Raw genomic sequence first — 25,458 nt, forward strand, 5'->3', positions numbered from 1 at the left:
TTTGCTTACAACTTCCTTTAAAATGCAGGAGAAACCTCCTGCTCTAATTGGTCAGTTTCAGTTCTCAGAGTTCTCCCCACTTTGGGGGGGAATAAAAAATTACAAACTTTGTTGGAAATGTAACAAATTTGTTATGCAAATGCATACGGCATGTTTTTCTCTGTCGAGACTGATGGTGGCAGGATGCAGCGTTGTATTTTTAGGTGCCATGACTTCATGCTCGCTGTGCTGTTAACATGTCTGACGAGTTGGATGGAGTTTCACAGCCACTAATGCCCAAGCCTGATAGTGAGTGAGTCTATCACTCTGGGCGACTGGTTGTGACATGACGATGATGGACATGAAAGAAGGTGGAAGGAATTGTCGGTTATTTTTATCAATATTTAACGACATTGCAGCTGCAGAGTTTCCAAATAATAAGTTTAACATTAAGTTTGTATTTGGTGATTTAAAACAGAAAAAAAACACTTCGGAAGCCAATAAGATTATAAAATCTGAGATCTGAAATTCTCTCCAAGCTAAACATCTTTAGTTTAGCAAATGGCTAAGATTCAGATTTATCTGCCAGTTGGTGGAGAAAAGTCAGATTCCAACTTTCAACTTTGTGATGACAGACAGTGATGTTTGAAAGGTTTTCAGAATCACTTGTTAGGTGTTTTCATAGTTCCTGTTGATTTCTATCTGTGGTTTAGTTGAAGGAAACAAATGACACATTACCAGGCTTGTTACTTGCTTTGCTCTATGAAGAGAAGTAGGACAAAATGAGTGACTACTAAAAACTTGGCTGTAACTGGACTTACATTTTAGAGTGTTTACTTTGTTTGTGATGAAAAACCTTTAGTCTAAGAAACTTTAAAGGCCTATTTCTTTTCTTTTGGAATCATGAAAAGGTCTTCAGACGGACTAAATTTGAGCTCAGAGAGCATTTAGATGCCCTCATGCCTCTTTAAAGTGCATTTGAAAAGCATTTCTCTGCTCTGATGTGGAAACTCGGCTCAGCATCAGCAAGAAGTGTTTCTTTTGCGAGCGAAAACACAGCAGAGCTTTCAGTCGATAGAGAGTGCACTTATTTTCTGGCGGGCCGTGTCAGTGCAGGCATTAGATAACGTTTTATTTGATGGTGTTCAATGGCTGACTCGTCCTCACCTCTCGCCCAGGCCTCTCCTGCTCTTCAGCCCACATGCTCTCCCATGTAAAAACCGAACCGTACAGACATCCACCCACTGACTCGCTCTCAGAAGCACACACTCCCCGCTCTCCGCATCCTTCCTCTGGAGAATTCTGGCAGTTGTTTATGTTATTGAACTGGTTATCACATTACAGCTGGAACACCACTAGGCTTGGAGAGAAAGACTCCTGCCGCTTTCTCAAGACAGGAAGAAAGAGAAAGCAGCAAAAGTGCAAAGGAGAGGCAAGAGCAGAGGGAAGATAAGACAAGCATATGCTGAAATGTTATAGCTCCACATTCAGATAATCAGAACACGCTTCTAACTTTTCTTTTGGGAAACAAATATTTACTTCTTAGAGACAGTATACCTTACAGATATTTTTTAATCAACATTAAAAAAATCAGCATTTCAACCCATAAACCCACAGTATATGGGTTTTCACTGAAAAGTGCTATCCTTATCCCAGTGACAGTTTAATGATGTTAAAATCAACTTCTAATGAAGAGCTGGAGAACAGCTGAAGCAGTGCTAGGCTTCCCCAAAACAATTATAGCTCATGGTTTTGCAAATTATTGAGCTAAGAAATTCTATTTCAGGACAAAAAGTGGAAAGCTTTGCAATAAATGGACCTTTGACTCATTGAAAAACGTTTGTGTGTGAGGACCCCTAGTTTAAAATGACATTGACATTTTTTATGAGAACGGTGTTAATTTAGATTAAAATGCCCCTCTGACATGTCTCCTGGAGTTAGACGCACCTTCTTCAACCATCTGTTCCAGCAGCAGTTTTGCATTTGGTAGAAATTGTAGTTGCCCCTGGTAGAATCCAGACCCATGAAAGTAAAACAAACAAAAAAACCCTGAAAATGAATACCACATTTATTTACATTTATTATGTGCTCACCACTCTCAATCTCCAATTCATGCCTCACACGAATTGGGGATGAATTATTCCTGCGACATTAAGTAGCAGAATAATGGTACCTTTTGCTTCAATCAAAAAGAGGAAATAGAAAAAAAAAAAGGTTTGGTGGTTTTAAACTCCTCACTAGAAGTTCAGAAAACTTCTTGCTGTTTTGCACACCCAGCAAGAAAACATAATCCTGAGATGATTTTTTTCCCCTCCTTTTCACCCCATGGTTTTGTCAAAAGAAGTGCTGTGCTTTCAAATCCCCTCTCTTCTTCTCAGCTCTGCTCCCTTTCTACAAACAGATACTGCTCGTCCTAAATATCCTGCGTTTCACCACAATTCACTTTGCACAGAACTTTGTCTGACAAAAGCATTTGGAGAATGTTCATGAGGGCTGCTCGTATCTCCAAATTCCTGAATAAGGCTTCTGTGATACTCTGCTTGCATCAAAGCAGGAATCTAATAACACCCGAGATTAGCTGCTGGTGTCTCAGTGGAAGGGAAAAAAAAGTTTCCTGTCCAAACAATGAGACTGTGAGGGTGAAAAGAAGTCGATTCAGAGGTGGGTTGACTCAATTGTGACCTTTAGGATTAGAAGATGTGGATCTGGTCAAGCTGTGATTATGATTCCACACAGTGGTGATTGAATTGAAAACCTGCGTATTGTAGGTTAAAATGATTATGGATTAAAAAGACGGCATGGTTTCCTGCTCAATGCCTCCACCAGCTCCACTGAAATTAAGCAAAGGAGCTTAGTGCTTTTAGCAGGTAGTTCTGGTCCATAGTAGCATCTGTTATAGTCGGACCCAGCATACACATGTACCCACCACTCACAACACATGCAAGAGGATCATGTGTTTTAATGCACTGAGGGGGAAGACAAGAGTGTATGTGCGAGTAGGTGGGTGACTCAGTATAAGGGAAGGCTTTTCACAAAGGACAATTCCTCTGGAGTCACAACAGGTGTGTGTGTGAATTGCAAAGAGGTATTATGAGCTGGGCTGGAGGGCTTATGAAGGGTCCCCTCTGCCCCACCTGTAGCCCTTCAGCTGCTGTAAGCCTGTTAAAACGTCAGCTGTTTCTGAGGAGAAGTGTCCGTGCGTGTCTGTTAGTCAAAGTCGGGGAGTTTGCAGAAATTAGGCGGGGAGGGCTGGCTCAGCATGGCCCTCGCCACCCAGTTGCACATCAAACGCCTTGTTGCCTCTGGGGGATTTGAGCTCCTCTTGCCTGAGCTGAGCTTTGTCACAGCCTGGTTTTGCTTTGCCTCTTTCCTGCTCATCGTAGCCCAAGTCAACAACTTGGTCATGAGAAGCAGAAAGCAGGAAACTAAGAGGTATAAAAATAAGAATAGAGAAAAGGGAAGCTGTTACATTCCCACATTGCAGCCTTTCTCGCCATACTTCCTAGAAAGCCTTTTAGTTTGAATTAAACTGTAATCTTTTAATTTTAAACAATTTTCAAAATCTAGCTTTTATCCTCCAAAAAGAATGCTTGGTCACAGTATGTTGCACAGTTTATTGTCATTGGATTAGTTGTCCCTTAAATCAAAACTGACCTGTTAATGTACCACAAAAAAACAAAACAAAAACCCAACACAAAACCAACAGTGACTCTGCTTTGAGCTTAGAAGGAATGTAGCATGATTTAAGATGCAAAATCCAGCGATATGCAAAATTATTGTTTATTGCACGTTACTGTGCAAAATCATTTCACCTTAGATTATGCTTTGTTTAATGTAGTCCCAAATTTTTGCAATTTTGGGTCTTTCTCTCTCATTATCTGCTGTCTCCATCCTACTTACTGTAAACAGTAACACATGCCATTGCTGTAAGTGCCTTCACTATCTGTCCCAACACTGTTGGATGGAAAGTGGACCTCCTTAGTGGTTCAGTTTTCATGGATTCTTCTACTAGCCACTTTTTCTATGGAACGTAACTAAATTATTCTCTGAAAATTCTGCTTGACATGCTGTTGCCTGGCATTTGAAAAGCAGCCAATCCAGGAGCACTGTTCATTTTCTTGTTGCTGACTGGCTGTACCCCCAAGAGTGGAAATAATATAAAATGAAGAATGTTGATGCTTGCTCCCGTGTTACTGCCAATACCGTTTCCACTGTGCATTTAATACATATCCAGGTATTTGGTAACTGAGCTGATAAAATAGGCAGGTGTAAAGTTTTTAGTAATATGTTTCTTTCCAATACATTGACGGACAGAGTAAATTAGTAAATTAGTAAGTCAATTTATTTCAGGAACTTTGACTAAGTGAAACACATAGATCAACTACACACAGATGGATGTTTGATTCTGTTAATTATGATGATTTTTGAAAACATGACATTTAAAATTAAAATATTACATTTGAGCAAAAAAAACAAAACAATATACAGAAATATAGCCTTATGTTTATCACCTGCAAAAGGTTATTTTAATCTGACTAATGAGCTTCATCAGAACGCATATTCTGATTTATTGAAAATTACTGTGTGTTTGTCAGGAGCCTATATCTTTATTCATTCTAAGTTATATTATTGAGTTTAAGAAGCATTATTATCATATTGCATTGCTTCCTAAGATCATCACCAGTATGCTGTCTGGTGAATTGAAAATGTCAAATCAAAGATTTTACCTCAGGGATTCTTTTAATAACCGAGTCAGGTGACTCATGTCGAAATAAGAAAACCATTCCCAATAAACCGATATTGAGTCCATGAAATAAGTTGTCCAAAACTGATTAAAACAAACCTGTTCACTCAGCTGGTGGTTAGATATTAATTTATGCATTAATTTACACTGATTGCTTTACTATAATGAAATTCCCAAATCAGCATTACTAGCAACCAATAAGACTCATCACTAGAGGTTTCAGTAAGGCAGCTCTGAGAACAGAGTTAATAATAAAGATGTCTTGTTGAATAGATTGGTCATTTAAGAGACACAGTTCCTCCTCCAAACCTTTCCATCTCGACAGCTCTTTGAAACTGACATTGATGTAAACTTGATTTCATGCGTCGGCTCTTATTTTCCCTAGTGTAAGCCCATCTCTCTACACCTCAGACGGTCAGGTTGGCGTGGGAGTCACAGGTGCTGAGTGATTTATAGCTTTAATTTAGTTGATAGATTAAAATATGGCAGAGAAACTAGCGCAGAACTTTAATTAGCAGAACACAGCAAGCTTCTGTTTTACTTAAATTCGCTGGCAGAATGACAGAAGGGCTTACAACTACATTAACACATCTGAAGAGTACACAGTGTACAAGAACATATATATATATTGTGTTTGTAGAAACTGGGTTTTTGTATAACATCGGAAGTTGTTTATTGATCTTACTGTTATTAGATGTTTGTGATAAATTCAAGAAGGGACAGCTGGAATTCAGTGTTGCAGGCCACGGCTGCAGCCTTTGTGGCGGCGTTTGATTGAAGGAGACAGTTGAAGGGAACAGGTTGCTGCGTCTGTTATGGCTCGTCTTGCTGCTCTTGACCTTTAGCCTTTAGCTGTGACAGTTCCAGGGATTGGAAGATGCCAAACCTCCACTGACTCGGAGTGAGGACTTATTTCATGTAGTTAGAAACAAGTTTGAGATTGACCTTTCTAAAGACTTTGACTTTGTCGAATGTTACAATTGAAACTTGCCTCTACTTGATTTTTTTTCCCAAGTGTTTTAACAATATATGAAAGGAAATATTTTCCGTTACATGTGGAGCCAGAGCTTGTGCATTTAATTAACAAGGGACTCATTTTCATCTTCCATCTATCGAAAGTACACAATAATGCAAAACTGTTTCTCTCTTGTGTGGAGGATGTTGACATAAGCGTTCTTTTAACATATTAGGAGATCAAACACTATTTGGAAGGGAAGCCCACCTGTCATGTCCAACCAGCAGGGGCTGTCTGTCTAAAGAGTGAATATGACTCCTTTATCAGCAGCTCTTCTCTGTTCTGGTTGCCGTTCACTCACCACGGCAAACAACTTTTACTGGTGAGGGGGTGGCTTTACTAGTCATTAACATTGCTCCAGCTTTTAGCACAGATATATTCTGCAGTTTCAGGTTGACTGCTTTTTATGTTGATGAAAGCTAGCTGCTAGAATTGCTAGTATGCCAACCTAGATTCAGAGACACTTCCAGTCAAAAACAAATTATCGGGAGTCTTTAAATGTACTTGAATCAAAAAATAATCAATCCTCTTGTTGAACTTGCAAACCTTAGCAGAAAAAAAGAAGTGGTCTCGGTTTCAACAGATCTTTTTTTTAACTGGATTTTGCTAGTAGCTTTACTGCTGAATCGCCGTCTCCAAACACACTACATTCTGTGCATCCTCTCTCAGTTAGCTCAGTAAATTTGCTGCAGCCTTAGCAGCCAATCATATAGCTCCCCCCCTATCTATCCATCATGATTATCTTAATCTTGAACCCCAAAAAATATTGCATTGTGGTGGATGAAAACTAAATTTACATTCTAGGGCAAGAGAGGCCAATGTAAAAATACAAATAATTATTCTCAAATCATGTTCACAATGCATACCCACTGGCCAAGTTATGAGACCCATATCTTCAAATGTTATTAACAAACATGCCATGTGATTAACAAACAGTTAATCACATGGCAGAAACTCAATGCATTTACCTTTTACTAAATGTGGTCAAGATCACTTACTTGGTTCTAAATGAGCTTCAGAAGAGAGTAAAAATAGGGATTTAATTGATTTCTAATGTGAATTGTTCCATATTAAAGGGATTTGATGTGGGATTTTTCCATTGCACATTCTCTGAGTTCTCCAGAAAATGACAAAATACCTACAGGACAGAGAAGACTGATCAGACTGAGATGTAAAAAAAAAAGGAAACAGCAACTTTAACAAAACGTAATTACACCCAAAGTATGCAGAATTACACCTCTCATTACACACGTCAAACCTTTGAGAAGATGAGCACTAGGTGTCACTCAAAAAAAGCAAACTGACGCTACAATTGGAAAATTAGAAAAAAAACCCCATATAATCAGGAGAATCTTTCTACCCTGTTACAGTTGTTCAAATTGTAACAGGATGGTGTAGTGGTGGGGGGTAAATTTTCTTGGTACAGTTCGGGTCTGTAAGCAGCTGAGGATCATTTAACAACACAGCCTACCTGAGTGTTATTGCTGGCCATGTCCATCTGTTTATTCATTGTCCTTCCATCAGGATAATGCACCATGTCACAACGCTCAAATTATACCAAGCTGTTTTCTTGAGCATGATGATGATTTTACCGTACTCCTCTGGCCTCCATCGTCACTGGATATTATTTTAATTGAGCATCATTTGAGATGGGGCTGAACGGGAGATTCACATCATGCATTTCCATCTAAAAATCTGCAGTAACTGCATGAATGCCATCTTACTGACATGAACCAAAATGTCTGTGAAATGTTTCAAACAACTTGTTGAACCTATTCACACTAAAACCTTGTTTTTTGTGTGCAGACTTTTCAGAAACAACAGAAGAATTGAGTTGAGAAAATAGTTTACAGCTAATGATTTGCTGTGACCAACTCACAGCTGTATATTTAGACTGCAATGCGAACATTCTAGGAGTTAAGTTCAACACCATGTTTGTTATATCAGCTAAATCTCAAAACTGTGGCTGCAGCAAACAAAAGGACCCCGTCTTCACTAATGGGCCCTGAGGACATGATGATGAATGGAAACTCAAAGCGTGACCCAAACGGCCAGTTGGACCAACTGTGGTCTTCTCAAGTTTGTTTCTTCCATATAACAGATCTTTTAAAGATGTTGACCTTTTTAAAAGCTGCCAGTGACTGAGACCATCTATTATGTTTTCTTCATGGCTTTTAGTAAAGTCAAAGATTTCACAATTAGGAAACATGTTTCCTTCGTTTTTTTTGTCTCAAATTTATCACAATAAAAAAATCACGTCTTTTTAAAAGAAGTTAAACAGTTGTGATGCTGTATATTCACTGTCTGCCACAGTGCTGTTCAGTTAAATAAACTGGATATACAGTAAATGGACTGCCAAATCTGTTGATTTGCTAAGACTTTATGAACACTAAGTAAATCACTGAAATGTTTTTTTAAGCTGCTGTTGGATAACTAAGCACGCCTGCCGTGTTAGAAGTGTATTTTTTCTTTGAAATATTCATCTGTTTAGCTTTGTTATGCTGTGAGATTTGTCAAGAGGGTGACTAAAACGTGGAGAATTCCTCAATAATGTAGGTCACACACAAGAGGAACAGTCTCTGTGGTGCTACACCAGAGACAAGCTTTGTCATTTTTTTTAATTTACCCCATCCTCTGGAGGGAAACAATTTACATAATCAGGGTATTCACTGTCAGACTTTTGAAAGCATATCATGTTTATTCTCTTACCTATTAGTCATTATGCACAAAGACAAACTACCAAATAAGCTTGTCTTTAACAAGCACTCTTGACTTTGCTTGGCATGGTTGATCACTTAGGTGGAACACCTTCGATGCGAAACTGTTGAAAAAATATAATCTCATTGCCTTTTTTCCACAACTGTTGTCGAGGATTTACACCAACACGAATGGATGTTTATTATTTCAAGAGCTGAAGCTTATGCACTGTTCTGTTTCCTTTCAACATAAATACACTTGCCTGTGGGCAAAGGAGCAGCTTCTCCTCACTGCTCTGTAGAAGAAAAGATATTCCTTGCTCCGTGTTTGTGCCTCCCCCACCTCTCCTCTGAGCCGGATCCCCACCACATGTAGCCAGCACCACTGAGTCTTGGCGAATGCTTTTGTTTCTGCCAAGATGAGCGGAGGTAGCCTCATAGATCCCCATATCAGGCTTTGGTCCAAGACCGTGTGTTGAACACGGTGGGCCCCCGGCAGTCGTGCACGCTGATGACAAATGTGGATGGCAAGCAGGGGGGGAAAACCTTGGGAATGGGCAGAGAGATAAGGCCATTTAAGAGCTCGTGTTTATTGTGGGAGCAATTTTGTCTTGAGAGTTCTGACATTCTGATTGCTGAGTTTTGACAAAATGTATTTTTTTTTCCCCCCATTTGTTGGAAGGTTTTAAACACCCGCATCGTTCACTTACATTTCTCCATAAAAGTTTCTGCTTCCATATGATGTTTGTCTCAGGAATTTTCATCCCCTGCATTAGGCTTGGCAATTATGTGTCTGCATCCCTACGTTCATTCGCTGTGTTGAGTGGAAACTCTGAGGCACAACTGTTTAGCAGACTCCTGGCCTTCCATTTCCCACACCCTTCATGCCCCCTTAGAGACTTCAAGGTCAGGAAAGGGGTCGGGCTGAGATTCATTGCTTGGGAAGTTCCTTCTCTGTCACAAGTGGCTGCAGTGAGCCACTCTCTCCTTTTACAGTCCTGCTTGTAGTCATCTGCCAGTATCGATTCGAGTTCCGATCCATCACAGGGACTCTTTTATTTCCACAGCTTTTTGGACTGTTCATCAGATGACAAATGCCTCCAGTGGATTAAGTAAGTGGAGTCGTTTTGAAATTCGGATGTTGAAAGTTCTAGCTGAGCGGCACAAGACCTTACCAGCATGTTGAACTCTCCGACAGCTGAGCATGCAAGCCTTGCGCGTGTGCATGTGTGTGTGCGTGGTTGTGTGTGTGTAAATTTTAGGGGGTCAGGTTAAAGCAAAGGGGGGGCTGGCCTTTAAAGGTCCAGTGAAACAAAAGTTATGTAGGCAGCTGCCATCCTGCTGCCAGCAGCTCATGATCCAAATGGAAGATGTACTCTCACACATGTACGTAAGGGATAGATTGGCGTGCAGATGAGGATCTGACACACTGAGCTGGGTGCCTGTAGTTGCTCCCGTCACTCTCAGGCCACACACATGCTCATGTGTACACAGAAAGTTCCTGTTTCTGTCCAGTCATCTTCCCAAAACACAAAGAAATGGAAAAAAGAAAATTTTGGGATTTTTTTGCTCTAGAACTTAAAAATACATGAACTATTTAAGCAAGTTACTGTGTTGAGTCTTCTGAAATGAAATATGTCTTAAGTGTCTTCATGACAATATATTTTGGCCAATTGTTAAATGCAGAACTAACAAATAGAAGTTTCTAAGTAAATTGGCTTAATCGTTTTTTAAAGAGCGTATCAACTGTTTCCCTGTGTGCCTTCATGGACACTGATGAATTGGTGGCAGTTGTTGAAGGCATATTAGGACAGAGGGCAGCCTGGGAGGGGTTTACTGGTGAGACGGGAGGAGATTAATGTTCTGTGTGACTGTGATGGGTGGTGGCCAAGAAGAGGGGGGCTAACAAGAAGCAGGAACAGCAGAGGATGGGGTTTTGATGGTGGCGTGGGGTGTCCGGTAAGAGGAGTAATTTGGGCCATCCGGAGTGAGGCGTTTCACCAGCAGTTGTCACCTCAGCAGTTGGTGGGAGACTGGCACATGTGCTGCTCTGACTTGGACCGCTTTTTTTATTTATTTATCCTTTTTTATTTGGGACAGTGTTTCTGTGATCTTTGATTTTTAATATTTTATATTTAAAAAAACAAAACAAAACTATCCTCTATCCTGGAATTGGACGAGCTGTGTTCCTGTTTTGTCCCAGCTGGACCATTCTTTGACGGTAAGACAGACTCTCAACATGTGGGTTTCACCTCATTGTTTTGAACTGACATAAACCGTGCCTCACCTAAATCCATATAAGCAAAACTGTTCTCTAAAATAGAAGTCTACAGGCCATGGCAGGGCAGATGCACTCTCTGCTCTTTTTCAGTTGTTTTGAAGTTCTCAGAAATATGTCAAGCTCTGCCTTTGCTTATCAGTCCCTCGGGGGCGTCAGTGGGGCTGCTGGTGCCTTTGAGGACTTTATGATGCAGATAGTATGGAGTTCGAGGTGACTAACTGTGTGGCCTGTTGAATATCGTCAGCCGCCGAGCTGACACCAACCCTGGCCTCAAATCCACTGAGGGAGAAACAGGAGCAGAGATCACAACCTCTTGAGATTTATCTGTGAATGCTTGAGTTTCTGTGTGGCTTGTAATGTCTCACCTGTTCCTTTTTTGACCAGTGTTGTTATTTACCAGTAATGTCTTTGGTACTTGTTTAGCTTTGACTGGTCTTTGAATGTTTGCACACATAAGACAGCTGAAATAAATAGACGTGTTTTCTGTGGTTGAATCCTAATGCCACTTGAGTAGATGAAAGCTGTTTATACTTTGACACTATCAAAGAAATATGTATTCAGAACTTGGTTGGTTGTTATTTATCTTTGCATGCCAGGTTAAAAATTTATGAAACTGTACAGGACTGTTAAATATTTTCATTAAATGTTTCACTTTGTTAGATAAATTGGAATATTAGACAGAGATCACCTAACTAAATACAAAATGCTGTTTTTAAAATGTTATTTCATTTACAAGGATCAATAGGCAGACCAACCTGGCCTACCTGGCCTACACCCTATACCTAATAACTGGTTGTACCACCCTCGGTGGCAACAGTTGTCATTAAGCATTTACAATAACTGGCAATGAGCCTTTCCTCTGGCTGTGGACGAATTTTAGCTAACTTTTTCTTCCGGAATGGTTTTACTTCAGCACATTTGAGTCTTTTCAAGCATGAATTGGCTGTTTGAGATCATAATAGAATCTCAGTTTGATTTAAGGCAAATTTGAAAATATTGTTTCTGTTTTTCCTGGAGCCATTTAGAGATTGGAGTTGTTGGTGTTTTCCAGTCGTGGTGCCAAATAACCCAAGTGAGCTAGAGTTTAAGGTCACAAATGTTCTTCAGGTTTGGTAACTAGAAATGCTGAGGTGGTTTTACACTGTGTGACAGGAGACACCTTCCAAATATTCTACTTGGATGGTAGATTAAGATGTTATTTTTGGGAATGTGAGGGAATCCTTTGGGTTCTTATGGATCACTCGTAGCTTTGACCTTAACTGCAGCAAGTGAGACTTGCAGTTTCTGAGATGGTCTGGATTCTTTTGTGACCTGCATGATGCTATCAATGTGCCCTTGGATCAATCTTGGTGGACTTGGCAGTCCTCTCCATGGAGTTTTGAAGACACAGACATGGCTTTATGGGTTTTTCCAGACTGTTTCTCTTCCAAATTCTATTCAGATCAGGCTAGGATGTGTTCCTTTTGTAGGTCTTTTGCCATACTTTCTGTTTTAGTAATCACTGTTGGGAAAAGTTGGTGAAATTGAACTCAACTTTTCAGTTTTGTTAATCTTTAATAAAATACTTAACTTGAATTGGTGAGATGTGGGTGGGGATGCTTAACAAATAAAATCACCCCTGCAATTGTAATGTTTTATTCTTCTTTATTAAAGTTAGTTTGGCGATCTGAAATATTTAAGTGTGAAAAAGAAGCAAAAGCTGAAGAAATCACAGTATCGTGTTCTCCATTTAAGCTTTGAAAGGTGACATTTGAATTAATGCTGGCATAACAAGGGATTAGCTTTTCTTTTCTATCATGTATTCTTGAGCTGCCTTATTTCCTGTATGTTTTTAAACTACTCCATGTGGACAGATTTGTGGGTCTCCAAGCAGCTGCTAGACAGTTGTTTTGAAGTGTGTCTTGACAACAAAGCCACCCTGGATGGTTCTCTTGTGGCCAGATTAAAGGAATCCTCTTTGGTGAAAGATGTCATACTTTAAAATTCAAAAAGCACATATCATGATTAAGATCTTGATTTGTATTTTTGTTTTTGTTTTAACCCTCTCCAGCCCCCGCCAAAAAAAACAAAACAAACAAAAAAAAAAAAAAACATAAAATGCTCTCATCAGAGAACATTGGTATGTCAGAAGATGTTTGTGTATGCACCAGAGAAACTCCCAACATACTTGCACAGCCTGCATTTCACAACTAATGACGGATAAAGTTCAGAAAACATTTGTGACAAATACGCAGGTACTGCTGTTCTGGCCAAAACGTCAACATTCCTCCTCCCACTCACCTGCATACATAAAAATAAACCCGATAGTACTCTAGATAAAAAGCTATTTTTAAAGGCGTCATTGGGTAGTCCTCGTCTTGCCTGTCTGGCTTTTGTAGAAGGCGTCCAACATGAGAGCACGTTCTGCCGGTAATGGCATACCTTTGTGTGGGTGTTCCCTTTGTCATATAGTGTCACTGTTGATGTCATTGATCTTTTGAATTGACTGCATTTCTGTTTGTCACTAGATTGTTTTTGTGCTGCATGAGATTCATAGGTAATGGAAAAAGTTGTAGTTGAAAAAAAACTGAGAAGGTGTTTGTCCTTAAGAGACAGATCACAGGGAGCATAATGACCCAAATATTAAGTTTGAAATATAACTTTCATTTTATTTTTATGTCAACAGCATGATTGGTTTATAGTTCAAAGTAAATATAAACGTTTTTTTTTTTTACTTTGATTTATTCTGCATTTAGTCAGGATTCTTAGACACATGCATGTATGATGTGCATCCAGCACATCTGGGTTTGAAGCATTAGTTAGGAAATGTTTGTGTCGTTAAAATATGATCTGGATTGTTGAAAAAAGGAAGTTAAAAGACAAACTGTAGGTATAAAGTAATATTTCTATTGCTTGACAGTTCTTTGCAAATTTAAGAAAATGGATTTAAGCCACACTTTGTTCCAGACATTTGATCTTGGAACTTTAACACAGTCCATCAAAATGTGAGAACTTCCTCCTAAGTAATATTTTAAAAAAATAATTCCCAGTTTGCACATCTTTATATGATTCTGCTGGTACTTAACACCAAAACTGACCAACTGATGGATTTCCTAAATCAACTAAAGGTGCAATTCAAACATTTCTTTCAGGAGGTACTTCAGACATTTGTCTTGCTTTTAGAATTTTGTATTGCCAGCACTTGAATATCTTTGGCTGTAAATGAGGTCACGTTAAGCAATAAATCTACATACTTTACCTCTGTTTACTCTCTATTACAGCATGTTTGCTTGTGTTGCTCTTTGTTATCCCCCTCTATTGTTCCTCTTTCTCCTCAAGTCAGCTCACGTTTCAGGGAAAGGTGTGAGGTTGAGTATGTTTTGTTGTGTTTATCTTTACCTGCGTTGACCATGTGGTTTAATCTGTCGGATTACACCACGACTGGAGAAGTGACAAAGTCTCTTAGGCCAAAAAAATAAATAAATAAAAATAATACGGAGAAAGTATAAGCTGGCCTGTGAACCAATGTCTTCTGCATGTTTTTTTCAGTCTCTGTACAAAATAAACCTGTGTTTACATTCAAATGCATGAGGTATTATCAGGTGTTTCTGCTGCATTCTTGCTAGAGGCTATGAAAACAAACAGCAAATTGGTGAGAGTGAGAACGCCCTGTGTTTTCAGTGTATGAGGGTAGGTTTGTAGGTTTTTCTTGCATTTACTTGCAGATGTTTGCGTACGTGTGTACTTCACCAGCCGAGAAGCTCAGATCTCCTTACTGCCCCTCCCATCCCATCTCAATCCTCCACCCAAACCACCATCACCGCCACCTCTGAAGTGCTGCCCTTGCAGTGCACCAGCCCACATCTCCAAAGTCCTACCCATGATTGGTTAGAAGGAAGAGGGGGAATGAGAGATCATATTCCACTGCCAGGGTTGGCAGCATAAATGTACGAGCATAATCACAATCCTTAGCCAGGCCTCAGATGTCAGGCCAGTAGCTTCTCTCCCTCCGTGGTTTTTCCACAGTGCCTTGCCTTCCCTCCACCTGCTGGAGCTCCTACCACCAACTCAACCATAGGGTTTTGTTGTTACTGCAAACATGCCTACTTGGTGACCTAAAGCTCAAGGGTGGTGTGAACTGTGTCCAACGGCCGTCCAGGAACATGAGGCAACAGGCTGTAAATATCACACAGCTGCCGCTGGCAGAAGACCCTCAAGGTTGGGCCACAAACTGAGCCTCAGTGGGTCAAATGAGGGTTTTCAGCATGCCTGCTACATAGTATAGCCCTGCACTTTAAGCTCAACCTCTTGGACTGTGACTCAGTAAGCAACAAATCCATTCACGCGTCTTTCTGTTTTTTCATCTTTTAAAAAGATAATTACTCAAAATGCTTTTTGAAGGTTTTTAAAGAAAAAAAAGATGTATTCATCATAACTAATAATACCATATCTTTGTATTCCTGCTCATTTCATGTGATGTCTCTGGGGGCTTGTGATTGCATTATTTGTCTTATGTTTTCTCCATCCTGTCAGACCTGTTTGATTGAACACTGAGTTATGAATTATTATTGTTGAAGTATTGATTCTCCCAACCCCCGACAAGTCTGAGGTAGAGATCAGTCATTTTCACTCTCTGCTGCAGAGGTCATGGCTTCAGCTGTTTCATCCAGACAACCTGGCCTCTTCTTGAAATATGAATCCCTGAACTCTAGTTGCAGATTGCTTCTGTAATATTTTTCCAGCAAGGCCTGACATTTGATATGCTATATTACTTGCACCAGTCAAGTGGCCATTTTACCCTTAATTGTCTTGGACTGGTTAATTTTGCAGGGCATTGAATTCATTAAATGTGAATATCCCACTCATTCCAATCTACAAACATATTAACTGAGAGTTTAACTTTTCAGTTTTTAAGCCTAAATTAGCTCATTATTTATCTTATGATCTCTGGATTGATTTTATTTATTGATTATTTATTTATTTTTTTAAACCTTGTTTGTCAGCTCAGTTGGTAGAACACAAACACATGAGGAATGAATTTCAGATTGTTTCCATTAAGCAGTAAAGAAGCAGATTTATAAGTGTAGTTAGAAACTGAGATCCAGTACCATGCAGTGTACATTTGGCATTAAATGGGGGTCCCAGTTGTGGGCATATGTTGGTTATCACTGCTGAGCTTAAAGAAAACATGAGATTTTCCTTCTCACTGGTCCCCTGTTGTGGCAGCGCTGCCATCACCAGCACCTTTCTTCCCCTCAAATACCAGACCGCTGTTATCTCTGTGCTCCAGGCTGCTCCAGTAACACTTAACACAGCCAAGGATGGACATCCAGGAAGCTTCACATACACCTAAACACACACACGTACACACACATAACAGGACAGATAGCAGGGTTAGGATTAACCACATTACTGAGCGATCCAATTTTAACCAGTTATTAAATGGAAACACCAATAACACAACTTTTTAATAGAGTGGTCTGACTTTTATTAGTCACTACCAATTTCAGTTTTTTTCTCAAGGCAGACCAATTCTAAATGTAGTTTGGCACATTCAGACTACTTTGGACAAACTTTTTTTGATTCAGCAGTTGAGTTGAAGCACTGAGCATAAAAGAAGACAATGTGTTGTGGGTCCTTGATAGAGTTGGTAGTTTTAAATCTATCAGAAAATTAACAGATTGGAGCTTTCCTGAACTTGTGCATCGAAGTGATTTAAAAAAAGTGATATGTTGATGCACTTTTGGCCTAAAAAGATAGGTGTGGTAAGTGATATTACCAAATTGACAAAAAATAAATAAAATAATAGTCTCTTTTCCTAAAAAATATATACTTCAGGATTAAAGCTGTTCAGAGAACATTAAATGCAAACAGTTTTGATAAAGTTACTTTGGTATACTTTAAAAAATACAAAGTAACTATGAGATGTCTCCAGTGGTAGACTGAGAAAATCCTTCACAAAGCAAAACATTTGAGTTGAAAACATTTTTAGTTAAAAATGTTACTCTTCTCTCCTTTCTTCAGTATGTTACCATTCCATGTCTTTGAGGGCTTGCGTACAGAGCTTCACCGTCAGCTGATTACATCACATCTTGCCCTTCTGTGCAGGCCAACAGAATGCTGCACTGACGCAGAGCGCGTCTAGCCTAAACACCCTGTTCTCTCCTGCTGTATTTAGTGGTTTAGTGTATGTGTGTGTTTGTGTGTGTGTCATGACTCAATCACAGCTCCTGCTCCTTCTCTGCAGCTCCTGACACATTCAGCCCTCAGGAGTAACATCTGAGGCGATTTATCGGTAATATCGAGGGCAGCTTCAGCCTGCAGGACATCCAGGCAGGTTGTCAAAGGGAAGGTCACTAGTTCACAAACTGTGACTGGTTGGGAAAAATCTGGCTGACGTGCCCTTTGGCAAATCACTTAACCCCTGATCGCCCTATCGCCACAACAGATTTTCTTTATCAGTTGGAGAAGACTGGTTGAACTGGGAACCTTTCAGATGCAGAACTGCATGGATCGAAGCATGTTACTGCATCTGTTTGAAGACGTTTAAATTACTGTTAATGTCCCTCTGGGATTCATAGGTTTTTAAAATTTTAATTGAATTGCAACAGGCGCTGGTTGTATTTGACGTTTTGTCCACATCAATTTTTTTTTATTTTCAGAATTAAATGGAAGACAGGAAATTGTTCGAACCACATCTTAGTTCTCTGTCTCCAACAAGAGTTTGTCTCTTTAATTTTTTCCCACTTAATTTCCCTTTCAGGAGCAGAAAAATAAGAGTTTTCTGTAACTTCTCATTGTCTGACTGCATAGACTTATTACTTTTACAGAATATCTACTCTACTTCATATTTACCTTGTAAGTAGCTGATACCAAAACATCATGCAAAAATTAAGCTAAATTCCTCCATTGCCTCCAGTGTTTGAGAACCAAAGCTGTAACGCATTTGGGTGTTCCCCAGGGTTCTAATCTAGGCCCATTGTAGGCTCCTAATTATCAGCATTTATCTTTCCCCTGTCCAAAGCCTTTCTGCTGTTCCTGCAGCGAGGCAGCAGACACACTCCAGGCTCTCTGCTTCCCATGTGAGAGCAAAGACTCTGCCTGACATCAGACATGGGAAGCGAAAAGCAGCAGCAGCGTGAAGGGTAAAAGGTCGAAACTTGACCACCCCAGGCAGATAAAGCAGCCTTTTCATGTGTGATCGGCCTGCTGCCTGAAGACAAATCCCTCAGTTCGCTGCCTTTGAACTTCACGGCAAACGGAGCGAGTCCCTCACCCGCACGGCCGCTAACAAGCGCCGCGAGAGACTCTGAACTCACCTTGTTATTATTTTGCTTGAATATGTGTCCATTTTTACCCCTCTTTCATTTGATGCTGAATGAAATAAAATGGATGACCCACATGTTAGAAACATTTGTTCTTCCTGGAGGGACACTAACAAGGAGATCCAGATAGAATTCATTAACCTTAGCTGAACTCTTCTGAGTCTGAGCCAATCAAAAGGCACAAGATGAACAGAAAGGTAAAATATTCATCTCCTGCAGCTCACTGTAGTTATCCCTTTGGTTCTCCTTCGAAGTTTGTCTGATACAGCAATCATAACACTCATAACACCTTCTTTCTGCCTCCCTCCACTCTTTACCATCAGTGCATAATTCATAAACATCTTATCTAAGCCAAGCCGATTGCCTTCTCTCTAAATGAGCACGCAGTGCGGCGCCCACAGCTTAACAAAAGGAATGTCAGTCTCATGACAGACAGTTTCGAGTTCTTTGTTTCAGGAGAATGGATGTAAATAGAGGGCGTTCTTCTGCTGCAGCTCCCCCAGGTAGAGGCAGAGCAAACAACGCCGAGGAGCCGCTGTTGTGTCTTTGCTCGCTGCTTTCCAGAGGCTTCAGCTGTGCCATGCTGCTGCTTGGCTGTGTGTGTGGGTGCGTGTGTGTGTGTGTGAGAGTGTATAAACAGTCTGTATGCATATATAGATTGCTATATTTAAATCTGAACTACAAATACTAGTAACAGGGCCTGAAACAGTCTATGCCTCTGTTGCCATTTGTGGGTTTCTGCTGTCTCATTCATTTAAGAGCGAGCATGAATTTTCATAAACACTTTGAACTTTTTCATTGCTTTATGCTTCAGATAATTAGAATTTATAATGCACTCCATTTTCAATCTGCCATCATGGTGCATCTCAACCATATTTCATAGTTATTTATATGGTTGCATAGATTAGACTGATTTTTTTCTCTGGAGTTAGGTCAGTGTTCATTTTAGTTAATAAAGCATAATGCTGTTTCGTTGGTCGACATTTCTATGAATCATGTCGCTGGAAAAATGCCCACTCATTTTACTTTGCCGACTTACATTTTATCTGCTCTGAGGTCTTATTAAAAAAAAAAAAAAAAAACAATGTGGCAAAGATCGAACACACTGCATCGTTTTAGATAAGTTTTCTTTCACCTCAACCTGCTGAAAAATGCTCCTGAGATTTATATTAAACTTGCCTAACCCATAGGGGGCAGCGTAGCGCAAAGTTAAAACCAATCACATTGGTTCAAAACAACCACAACTTCCTGTTAGAAATTAAACCTGTGAACAGAAGGTTGGTTTGAGTGGACAGATATAGGTTGAACTACTTTTAGATAGCATATTAGAGTATTAAATTATTAAAACAAGGCATTATCTATTGGGAATCATGACAATATATTGGAGCATTATTTATCGCAGACAATAATGCGAGGGTCTTTAAATCTTTGTTTTCCAATGAACACACACAAACACAAATACAGATTTTTTTTCATTTATTTATTTGTTTTAATTTCCGCTGTGGTTGGAGTTTTTAGAAATAATAATTTTTAGTGATTCAAAATGAGTTTTTGTGTGGAACATAGAAAACATATATCAGCCATAACATATAAAAATGTTTCAGTTTTCTCAAATATTTGGCTATGTGTCAGGGAGATTTTTTATTTTATTTTTTTTCAGAAAAAAAGTGTATCGGAGAGGAGAAGAACCTCCATCCATCCAGGATTTGCAGCCATCCTGATGCAGAGCATTAAACAGTTTCCTGCAGAGAAATTATGATCCAACAAGATTGTGTTTAGAAAACGGGAAATGTGCAGCATCCACAGACTCTTTTGTTGTGGCTCTGATCGGGGAATCACATTTGGCGTGTCAGGCGACCCAGGCTGGGCAGCCGGTAGCCGTGGGCGACCAGCAGATCAGTGATGTGGCGGTGATGCCTCTAATGAAGCTGACACAGCACAGCCTCCCTCCTCACAGACCCCCAAGCGCTTCGTGCTCTGCATGAAGCACCACAACAGATCCACCCCAGTCTACTCTCCAATTCAACCAAATCTTCCTCTGATCTGATGTTTTCTCAAATGTGTTGTTGCGTCATTTATTATATGTTGCGTTAAGGCAAAGTGAGGGGTTGTAGTAGCAGAATTGGGTCACTATCTACCAACACAGCCTCTATCTGCCCTTTTGCGTCTCCCTCCCTCAGTCTGATGAATGCCTTTATGTTGTTTTCCAGGAGCTGCCCAGCTGAGGTGAAGGGGAGGGCAGAAGATCCCAGCGGAGTGTTCATGACCTGCCCACAGAAACAGGACCATGATCTGAGGACGGTGCTGGATGCATAGAACCCCATCTTCCTCTCCTCTTTGTCCCTCTTCTTTTTTGTTTTTCTGGGGGTTTTTTCAGTCTGAACTGAAAAGCCTCTCTGCTCAGGTGCTTTAGACAGAGTCAGGGTTAACAAAAAGGTCAAACTGAAAGCAAGTAAGCATCTACAGAGGAAGAACTACATCTACAGCCATCTGTGACCTCACTCATTTCCATATCCTCCCTCCTCCTCCCATCGCAACACCAGAACCATGGGGAGGAAAAAGATCCAAATTCAGAGGATCACTGATGAACGCAACAGACAGGTTAGTGATGATGAAATGAGCCGGTGTTCAAATTCTAACCAAACTGATGCAGTCAAGACAAGATGCAATGCAGTTTGTCTTTCAGTCCTGTAATCCAGCCTAAAGAGAAACCATTAACACCAAATTGCTTTTTATGGGTGTTTATGGACAGGGGGGAGAAAAAAAAAAAATCAAGCCTTGCTGGAGAAAAGTCATCTGGCAGATGAATGCATGCACTGCTCACTGCAGCTAAACACACACAACTGAAGTTCATTTTCTTTACTTAAGAACATGTAGTTGATGTAATTATCTTGCTCCCTTTAATCATATTCCCATTAATCTGTTTACAATTTTAAAAAGTTTGAAACTCCTAAATTAACACGTATGGTGCCTTGTAAATTTATTCACACCCTTTAATTTTTTTTGTCATTTGATATGGCCAGAAACATTTACTGACATTTTACACAACACAAAGTAGTACCCAGCTGTATAGTAGAAAGAAAATTTGCAAATCCTGTACCAGAAATTGGTTGGGCTCCACTGTACTTAGATTCAGAAGAACTAAGTTGGTAAAACATAAAGGTTGAGCCAATCTGCCAGGATTGTGAATAGTCTGGGGTTTAATTTTGGCTACATTTCTGTAAGTGGGTTTGTAATTATATGTGTCAATGCTTTTCAAGTCTACATACAAACCCTACCCAATGCAGAGCATAAAAACACACAAAGTACTGTAGTTTCTGGATTCAAAGTCACTCCAGAGTTTAAGTCGGATTTATTTAAAAATTGGTGTGAGGGGGATCTAGTCCATATTAGTGAAATATTCTGTTGACACGTGTTCAGTTGCCTGTTTTTAAGCAAACTGATGGCTACTGTTTACTTTGGCTTGAAAGTCTGCAAGCAGTTTCTGACACACTGATGTCCGTGCGCTAAATCAGGGGGAGTCAGGAACGCTCAACTCCGCCGGTGTTATGACAATCTGTGCTTTTTCATCAAATTTTAATACTGCAGACGGTGAAGTGCTCAGCAGAGCGGTAATAGAGAAGGGTAATAGAGAAGCGATTATGCCAAAAAAGCCTCCATGTAAAGGCGTATGTTCGCATCTTTGGCAAGAACTAGGATGTGGAAACCTACCTGCTCCACACACAAGCCTTACAGCACATTATTAAGCAACTAGGTTGCATTCAATTTATCTCGCATCTGCATATTTGCATCCTTGATTCATGTCTGTCAGTATAAATTAATAAGTAACGCATCAGTTAAAAAATATTTAATGAAGTCATAAGTCACTGGACCAGCCAGACAGTGAGAAAAACAGACTTCTAGTCCAGAAATGACAGAACTGAAATTGTAGTGGCTTCATAGCTTATGGCATAATATACTACAGATGTTGTAATCTACAGGCTGATGCCTGGAAACTGGTTGGTGTTCATATCGATCAGCTGCATCCAGTAACCAGCGGATCACTTTCAGATAAATCTAACACAGAGCAGATCACATTACTTCCTCTGAATCTCAGCTTTTAAACTACGCTGCAGCATCACAGATGACAGTGGGTCATATGACTCTGCAGACATGTTTTGTAGGACTCTTTGAATACACCTTTTGATGCATCAGCCTACCTCTTCACCTCCTCTTGCACCCACCAAAAACAACAGAAATCATCAGAAAGCATAAAATTGCCCCAGTGCCTCGTTACATCAGTGGCATTGTCAGAGAAGATGAAAGGGTAAATGATCCATCTAAAATGAGTCAACTGGTAAATGGGCTTTGCTCCATTGAACAGATTGAGTAATGGATTTGACTTGCCCACCTTCGAAACCAGAGAGAGAAAGGAAATGAATAAAAAATGAAGAGAGAGAGTAGAAACATTTAGATTTTAAAGTCAATGTAAGGTTTAGAATATGAATCAAGTTAATATTTCTAAAAAAGAGGGAAAAGAGCTTCTGTAACCAATTCCTCTTGAAGGATGTTGGTTTGTTTCTCATCTATGAAAGAACTGGGTAATAAAGTTTGCATTTGTATCACATAGTGACTTGTTTGTCAGTAATTGCATGCCCTTCGTGGTAATATATGATCATGGCAATAAAGAGCATAAAATAAGGCTGAACTGAGCCAAAACCATTCTTGCATTTCACAGCTTTATTTCTGTTTATCTGATGTTTTTCACCCACAATGACCTAAACAGCTGAACAGGATTTTATTCTGTCGTTGACATTTAGTTGGTGAAGTGAAACATAGTGTAAAGCTGCTAAAGAAAGGAGTATTTTTATATCCTGTCTCCGTGTTGCTTCATCTAATGAACAGCGCAGCTTCTGAAAGGAAATCAAATGAATTTTTTGGAGAACATGCAGCCCGTCACCCTCCTACATGTTGATTCGGAGATGCTGCCATAAGCTCCACAAAATAAACAGCATTCAGAGTGTGGGCCCCAGCTGGAAACATGACAGCATCTCAAATACCACGTTTCTTATTATGACAAAGACAGAAGCGAGAACAGAGAACAGAACTGGTAACGTTCAAATCCCCTGATGGATTTTTGTTTTTCAGATTTTTGGATGTAATTTTGGATCAAAAAGTGGACTTTCAGTTTACATTGTGACAGATTTTAACAAGAAAACCTAAGAGAAAAAAAATCTGCTACAATGTTTATTAATGGGACTGATAAAGAATGCCAAAATGTACATTAAATCTGTGTGCAATGATATATTTAATGTGGAAAAAAACAGATAATCTTTTGGATAAATTAGGACAAATTTACTAAAGAGAACAAATTAGAATGCATCTTCAATCCAGAGAAAGGGGATTGATTAGCTCTGGCACTAACTTAATACCTTGTGAATGTACACACAAATGTAGCAAGATCATCTCAGTCACAACCAAAGCGATCTTGCAAGAACAGTGCCAATTAGTATGGGGTTGCAGAACAGCCAGACCTCGTGGTAATCATGTGTGGGTAATTTAAGGATAAGAGATGCTTATTTGTTGTAATATGACAACTATAATAGGCTGTAGGTCCAAAGGTTACCGTGTATTCTACTTATTAATTTGCTTGAAAATGTTGCGGACTGAAACGTATGCTTGTTCTCTGTGTTGATGGCATATAAGTTTATTTGACCGACAAACCTTTCTGGCTTGTAAATAAGATGGTGGATTTCAATTTAGAGGCCTAATAGTCAGGCAAAGCAAAACAAAACAAAAAGTCTTAACATGTCTGCTGTGTTAGGACTTTCCAAAAATATTCAGACTCCTTAAACTTTCTTACCATTTGTCATCTTAGAAACCACGAGCCTTAATGTATTAAGGATGTGAGTAGTGCCTAAGTTTAAAGTGAAATGTGAGAAGTAACTCGTTTCTTTCAAACAACATGGGTGATCAGGTTGTGATCCCTGGAGCCTGGAAGATTTACAGGGGATTTGAATGGAACTGGCATTCACTTTCAAGGATGGCAAGAGCCATAGGCTACTTTAGAATAGTTTAGTTTGAAGGATACCCATGTGTTGGAGTGGTTCAGTCAAAGTCCAGACATAAATCCAACACAGACATTCTCCTTCCAGTCTAATTGAATTTAAGTTATTTTTCAAAGAGGAATGGAAAAAGTTGCTAATCCTTACATGTACAAAGATGTCAACAACAAACTCCAAGTTATTGATTCAAATACACTCCATTTTTTTGTTTTCCATTATCTTTCCACTTGTTCTGATTTCATGTTTATCAAATAAAGTCCAAGGTTTTGTTTCAATTATGATAAAATGTACATCTGTACATATTTGTAAATTCATATACAAGTTACTGTGCATTCAGGCAATCATTTAAAGACAATCTTAAAATGTAATATAAAAGAAAATGACTTTCTAGAACTTTACTGTGAAAAGGTCAATATCTTAGTATTTTGTGGACCTCTAGTGAAATTTATTAGGAAAATGAAACCGTCTGTGGTCAAACGCATCAGGTTCTTTAAACAGTTAAGACCAAATCCTGTGAACTGTGAGCGAGCAAACAAAAAATCGGGGTTTTGGCTGCCGGAAAGAGCGAGGAGAGGTTGCGGTTGTCTGTGGTGGTTTCCTCATCCATCTGCCACACAGCCACAAACCTTGCCAAGACACACTAACTCTTACGTGCGCGCACACACACGCAAATCAAACCTCTAGCTCCCTTTCTCTCTTTTCTCACTATTGATGTCTTATTCTTCAGTTGCTATTGGTTACCTCGCTATTCTGCTCTTAATGTCAATTACCTCCAGCTTGTTTAGTCTTTGTGGTGAACATCAAGACTGAAGATTAGGGCCAAAGTCACTACCATCCTGCCCACTTTCCTCTTGGAAAAGAAGTGAAGAGAGAAACAGGGACTTTTGCTGGGATGTTGTGACTAATTTTGTTTGTTTTCCATGCTGGTGGGTGACCTTATAATTTGTTAGGGGAGCAGTTGTTGTTTGCGGCGGCTTGTCTCTTCATCACCAACCATTCTTGTCATCCTGCAGAGCCGTAATTTCCTTCGTTTCCAGCTTTGCCACATAATTTATCTACTCCTTCTGTGTAAGCGCGAGCGAGCGATAGAGAGAGAAAGGAAGAGGAAAGGGGGGGCATATGTAGATGGGTAGAAAGATAAAGATGACACAGTGGGGGGGCGAGAGAGGTAAGATGATGGCAGCAATGTGTGATGAGGTGGGAAATGAGTGGGGCAGACGGGAGGAGGGAGTCGGTTGCCCGTGGATACGACCCCGATATAATTTGATTTGTGGCAGCAGGAAGCAATGAGTGAGCTAACACGAATAGGAGGGTGGGTGGGGGGGTGCAGAGGATGTGGAAAATACTGACAGAGGAGAGGAAGAGAAAACGAGGGCGAGGAAATAAGAGGAGCAA

The 25,458-nt window shown here is 39.8% G+C and overlaps 1 protein-coding gene across 14 annotated transcripts in view; it reads left to right on the forward strand.

Moving 5' to 3' along the window:
• Positions 1 to 25,458, forward strand: part of mef2d (myocyte enhancer factor 2d) — a 103,163-nt gene that overhangs the window by 17,136 nt on the left and 60,569 nt on the right. For 12 of the 14 annotated variants that reach the window (XM_055047389.1, XM_055047394.1, XM_055047392.1 and 9 more), the window contains exon 2: positions 20,230 to 20,620. In XM_055047389.1, coding sequence (XP_054903364.1) covers positions 20,567 to 20,620 — 54 coding nt within the window. In that variant the 5' untranslated portion in view covers positions 20,230 to 20,566. Of the gene's footprint in view, positions 1 to 9,413; positions 9,547 to 10,096; positions 10,656 to 20,229; positions 20,621 to 25,458 lie in introns of those variants that run through there. The other 2 variants (XM_055047391.1, XM_055047390.1) reach the window with 2 other exon arrangements.

This window comes from Poeciliopsis prolifica, unplaced genomic scaffold (genome assembly GCF_027474105.1).
Source record: "Poeciliopsis prolifica strain line A6 unplaced genomic scaffold, Auburn_PproV2 SCAFFOLD025, whole genome shotgun sequence".
NCBI lineage: Eukaryota > Metazoa > Chordata > Actinopteri > Cyprinodontiformes > Poeciliidae > Poeciliopsis > Poeciliopsis prolifica.